The following is a 6,171-nucleotide window of genomic DNA, read 5'->3' on the forward strand; positions in this document are numbered from 1 at the left end:
ATGTACTGTGTGTGTGTATATATATATATATATATATATAGTTATTTGCTTTTCTAATCCCTGAGTATGACATCAGACAAATTGTAATGTTTGACATGACAGTGGAGACAAAAGTAGCGATGATGGAGAAGGATATAAAAAAAGAAAGAAAGAGGAAGATAAGGAATAAATGAGGCGCTGTTGCGTGTTTAAACAGTGTACATACAGCACGCGCCAGAATGTAAATCAGGCGCACTTTATGGCAGAGGATGACGCAGCCGTTTGCCATTTTACTGTCAGTTTGAGGAGGACGAAGATTTTGGGGGGGAAATGCTGCCGATTTCAGAGAAAATGTCCCCTCTTTTTTTTAGAGAGAGAGAGAAAGCAGAGGAATAAAGTAAAGGATGTTGAAATAATATTAATAATAATAATAACAATCATAATAATATTAATAATGATAGAAGTCCGTTTTTTTGGAGCTCAAACGTGACAGTCACTGTGCGTAAAGTTGCCAAATCGTCACATTTCTTTTCCCTTTATTTGACGCTTTAATTTGAAGTTTGTCGTTATATGAGTGTATCATTATTAATATGCTTATGAGGAACGCGTGATACGAAAGCCGGTTTTCATGACCTTACAGTTACGCGCTCGTTTGTTATTAATCCAGATTCCTGTGATCAGACGTGTGCTCGTTCACAGTCTGTTGGATAAGACAATCGCGGGTTTGGCTTTTTTAAATATTTGACAGCGTGAAAACATTTCACGGATGATGTGGCTACCCAAACAAACGTGCCGAGCAAGATATCAATCATAAAAAAAATTCAAATAAACGTCACCCCGACAGCTATGTATTTGAATAACGCTCGCGTGCAGAACCGTGAAAGTCAAAGCAGAGACCAGGACCCACGAGTCCAAACCAGGTCTCTGAATAGAAACCGAGAATAAATCCACATTTCAGTGACATGATGATGATCCCAGAGAGAGAGAGAAGCATTTAATGCCTGGTAATATTCTGCAGTGACATTATTCACACGGAACACAGTGGACAAGGACACGTCCTATAAAACACACGTTTAAATGGAGCTCAGGAGGAGGAGGAGGAGGAGGAGGAGGCCTGGGCAGAAACTGTCCACTCACATCATCTGAGGCCTGGGCATCGCGTCCTGGTGAGCATGGTGGTTCGGATACCAGTGGCCAAAACTGTTCATGTAAGTGTTTGGGTGCATGGAGGCGCCTTTGTTCGCCATGGACACCTCCCAGAGCTGAGGCAGGCCCGGCGAGCACGGGGAGATGGAGCTGGTGCTGTGGAGGTGTTCGCCCTCTGAGCCGCTGCCGTGCTTCATGATCTTTTTATACTTGGAGCGTTTATTCTGAAACCATATTTTCACCTGTAGAGAAAAAAAAAAAAGAATAAAAAATAAATAAATGAAAAAATATGAATCAGAACTTGAGAAGGTGAAACGTTTATTTCTGATGGGATAAAGTACATCCAGTTTGTCTGTATCTAAACTCCCATAATATTGCGGGTGGCTTTTATTAGCACACATTTCAAAAATGGGAGTGGAGTGAATATGTTGCACAAATAGACCCAAGGTTGCACCAGCCCTGTTGTTCTCCTTGCGTGACATTTTTATTCATCTGAACGTCTCGATTTTACACTATAAAGTGCATTTAAATCAAATTTCCCATTTGGACCAAATAAACTCATGTAAAAGTTTTCCATTTAATTCCTTTTCTTACTATTTACATGTAGTGGAATGGTGCCAAAAACAACTCTTTTTAACTCTAAAAAGGGTTTCAATTAGCACGTTTTACAGTGTTTATTTACAACCCTAATTAGAATTTTAAGTTAAACTGGAGTGTGTGAAATTTAGTTATACTTATTTTATATTACAAGTGTTGGGGAACTGTTCCAACCTTCAGTTCACATCAAAACTCAAAATATGCCATTTTACTTTTTTTTTAAAAACATGCTGATAAAAATACAAAAAAACCAAAACAATATATACAATTAAAATTAATATAATTTCACTTTGTAATTTTTGCAATAATATGCTCCAAAATGGCATTTTAATTGTAAATTTGTGGGAGTATTTTTGTGAAATCTCCTTGAGTGTAGACTTATGAATGAATATTAGCACTATGACTAAAGAGGGTGCCCATTATTCTGTACGTTAGCCCCTGATATGTCTCTTCACGCCACTGTGAACACTCTTTATCTTTCTCTCCGTGCTGGCGCACTGTCGTCCACGCTGCTGCCTCACGGCTCAGTGCCGCTTGTAATCCCTTCAAAAAACTCCAGCTCAAGCTTCTCCCATGATTGTTTTTATGAGCCAAATGATGCGTGAGTGTGACAGCAACAAGCCGAGACGGAGAGGCTTATTGTGAAATAATAAAAGGAACTCGACACAGCGACACAAGAGCCAAGAGCCAAGTGAGAGCGCGGTGGTGGGTCACTAAAAAAATCTGCTGATTCATTTTTTTTCTTCTTCCCTCCTCACATGAGAACAATGGTGTGGAAAAAAAGAAGAAGCCACTGAATCACTCAAACATCTGAGGCGAAAACACCAAAGGCTGCGTATAATTTGAGGCTAATTGTTGAGGTGACTGTGGAGGGGATTAAAATGTGTTCAGATGACAGAGTGGATATTCCTTTGTTTACCCCCTTATTCTGCAGAGAGAGAGAGAGAGAGAGAGACAGGGAGAGACAGAGAGAGAGAGACAGAGAGACAGCGAGAGCGAGAGAGCGAGAGAGTCCCCTTTGAGAAGGCTAATCTGACAGTGACACGTGCACCTGTCTCCAAACATGCGCGCATATACAAACAAAATCTCCTAAATTTGACTTTTGCACACATGACATCTTTTTCTTGTTCTGCCTTATGCATTTACTTTATATTTATTTTTATTTAACCTTTGTTGGTGCCATTGAGGTCAAAATATCTATTTTACCATGGAGACGTGGCCACGGGGACAGATAAACAACAGATAAAATTAAACACTTGCACAAAGACAAGGTAGCTTTGCATTCATCTAACTTAGAAAATGGATTAAAAACAATGGATTGTGCTGTTGAAATAGACGATATTTCAATATTCGCTGCTTATTTTTGTAAAAACAAAGAATCCTTGATTTACTTATTCTATAACGCAGTGGTTGCATATCCATTTCCAATCCCACTTGTGAATGAGACATGACCGCAGTTATAAAAGTGTATTTGTTAATTATTATTAATTATAAGCTATAAAAAGGTAGAGGTTTGGGATAAATAATGATAATGAAACAGGTGATAAACCCTCGCTTTGTAGCACATTAATGAAAAAAATAACCCTCATACCTCAAAGGAAATGTAACATAAATAAGGTTTGCATTAAAGGATTGACTTTAAATCACACCCGTCCGGGTTTTCATTGGAGAAGCGTCGCGTTCCACAGCATGTTAAAGGTTTCTCGTTGAATGTATGCTCTATAATGTTGAATAATAATTATCATCGTTTAATTTTACATTTAATATAAACTTTTAGCTTATAAAAACCAACCCTTGGTGCTGCATTCAAAATAATTTACTCTTAGACTCCAATATTAACGCCTCATTATTATTATTATCATCCATACTAACATGGACCTATAGTGTATATATATATATATATATATATATATATATATATATATATATATATATACACATGTTATAGTGGATTCTCCACATATTCCCTCAGAGGTTTTTGGGGTTGAGTTGAAAGGCCCACCTGAGTCTGGGTGAGCCCCAGTTTGGCCGCCAGGTCTGCGCGCTCTGGTAAGGCCAGGTACTGGGTCTGCTGGAAGCGCTGGTGCAGCGCCTGCAGTTGCAGGCTGGAGTAGATGGTGCGGGGCTTCCGGATTTTCTTCCCCTTGCCATTGAGACGAATTTCTCTGCTGTCACTCGCCGTGGACTTCTCGCGATCTTGGGGAGTTTTGGACAACAAAACAAACAAGAGGATTGTTTTTTTGATTGATGGCGTCTTAACAGACATCAAGACAAACACACACGTCACAGTTGTCACACTTTGAATAGAGCTGTCTATCTCCTGAGACGGTAAGCAAACAAAATCTCAAACACAGACCAGACAGGATTTGTGACTCGCAGGGCCCTGAATGGACCTGGATATACATCCAATTACTCTAAATGTAGCCAAACCAAGCTGCATAATTTTACTATATGTTATTGACAAGCATGCGAGGGCATAATTATACTGCAGCAGCGACGTCGAGTACTTGAAATGCACTTAAGTGGAGCCCTGCACCAACACTGTGGATGAAAGTTTGCTCCTGAGGTACAGACTCTGGCTGCAGCCTCTATAATTGGACTCACCCACAGAAAATTATGGTCAATAAAATTAATGGCGCCGTCTGCCTTCATTATATAACACGCGTGGTAAAGAGGAAGCAACAGAGTGGGCCTTGTTTGGACATAGGTTAGTGAGAATCTCCACGATTTAATTAAACATACACGGTAACACGTTTATTTTTATATATAACAACATTCAGATATTGTAATTTCAACGTGCTGTGAGCTATAATACATGACTAAAATAATGCATGTTAGAAAAAGTGAATTATTTTTTATTAACTGGGGAAAAAATGAGGGAGATTGCGCGCCTACTCGTGCGTAATTGCGCACAAGGCTCATGGCAAATCACAGTTTCACAGCTACATAATAAGACGATTTATTCAGAATAGTGGCTTGGGCTGTGTCACATACCTGTCAGCTCTAATCTGCCGCCGCCGCCGCCGCTGCTGCTGTTGCTGCTGTGATTGTTGTGCTGGTAAGGCAAGTACGCGGACGCGGCGTGAGCGTTCACCGCGCCGGGGTAGGCGTAGCCCAGCGCGCGGCCATAGGACGAGCTGCCGGGGAAAGGAGTTTCGTGCTGGGAGTGACCGGCAGCGTGCAAGCCATGGACGGGGTAAATGTGAGAGAGTCCGGGGGAGTGCTGCTGGTGAGCCGCGTGTCCGTGGCCGAACTCGAGGAAGGCCGATTTGGAGGGATCTGACGCATTCAGACTGTCAGGCATGAAACCCATAGACATCATTAGCTAATACTCAGTACGCGAGTCCATAAACCCGTCGCTCTGATTGAGGTGTTTCATGAGTTCCTTGCTCGGAAAACAAATCCACGCTCATGTCCAGCGCGAAAAGCGCTCGCCGCGGTGGGAGGACGCGTCAGCGGGCATGTTCGCGGCTGCGGAGGAGGCTGAAAGTCGGCTTAAAAAAGCGAAAGGGTTTGGTTCTTTCCAGCAGCAGTGGAGGAGCTGACACGGCTCTGCCTGCACACACACACACACACTCACTCATACACACTCAACTTGCTTTTCCATCTGCGAGCTCTGTGATTGGTGTTCAGCTGCAGCTGCTGTCACTGGAGCTCCACCATTGACTTCATTATGTGATACAGGATGCGGCTCTGCGGCCAGCAGGGGCCTCCTCCTGCGTGAGATTATGAAATAAATAGCAGTCGGTATTTACTTCTGAGACAGTTGTGGCACAATTGTGGTATTGTTTATAGTGTCCTAAAATAGACGTGAAAACGACCCAAGAGAAATAACGTGTGGGCTCGTTCAATGCTGAAATATCCATCAACATAAATCCCCAAATTATTATTATTATCATTGTTAAATTATAGCCGCATTTGAAGAGGTAAAATATTTGAAATGCCCTATGATTACCAAGATACAAAGGGTTCTTATTCAATTCACCTCAACATGGATTTAAATGATATATTTTTATTTCTAAAGGATGAAAACATGTTTTTTAAACGTCTAATTATGACAGAAATCATTCTGATAATAATCCTGAATTCTGCTTCTGTTCGCCGGACAACAAATGAAAGGAAAAGTGAGTCTTGAGAGGACATTGATGTGGCAGCAGCCAACAACTGTGACTCTATGATGACAACCTACTGCTCATCAAACACAATATATAAATGAGCCAATAACAACAAATGCATTCATAAACAACATGGAATCCAAATACCTTCACACTAATATCATTCCTGACATTTTCTATGACCTGGTCACAAAGAGAGGAGTCAAAGCTCTGCACCCAGCAAGGATGTTTGACTTTAGTTTGTAGAATTAACGGGAAGACAGACTTGCCAAAAGAGGGTGGGATTGTGGTGCAGACTGCAGAGTCAGCAAAACTTGCATAAAACAGTGTGGGA

At 41.2% G+C, this 6,171-nt stretch overlaps 1 protein-coding gene across 1 annotated transcript; it reads right to left on the bottom strand.

Annotated features, from left to right (window-relative positions):
- Positions 1–354: 354 nt before the first annotated feature.
- dlx4b (distal-less homeobox 4b) lies at positions 355–5,344 on the bottom strand. Its single transcript, XM_058621086.1, has 3 exons — positions 4,717–5,344; positions 3,725–3,918; positions 355–1,367 (listed from the first exon to the last, which is right to left on the bottom strand). The coding sequence occupies exons 1-3, from the start codon at positions 5,042–5,044 to the stop codon at positions 1,113–1,115; spliced, it is 777 nt and encodes a 258-aa protein (XP_058477069.1). The 5' UTR covers positions 5,045–5,344; the 3' UTR covers positions 355–1,112.
- Positions 5,345–6,171: the final 827 nt, after the last annotated feature.

The sequence above is a fragment of the Solea solea genome, chromosome 21, assembly GCF_958295425.1.
Source record: "Solea solea chromosome 21, fSolSol10.1, whole genome shotgun sequence".
NCBI lineage: Eukaryota > Metazoa > Chordata > Actinopteri > Pleuronectiformes > Soleidae > Solea > Solea solea.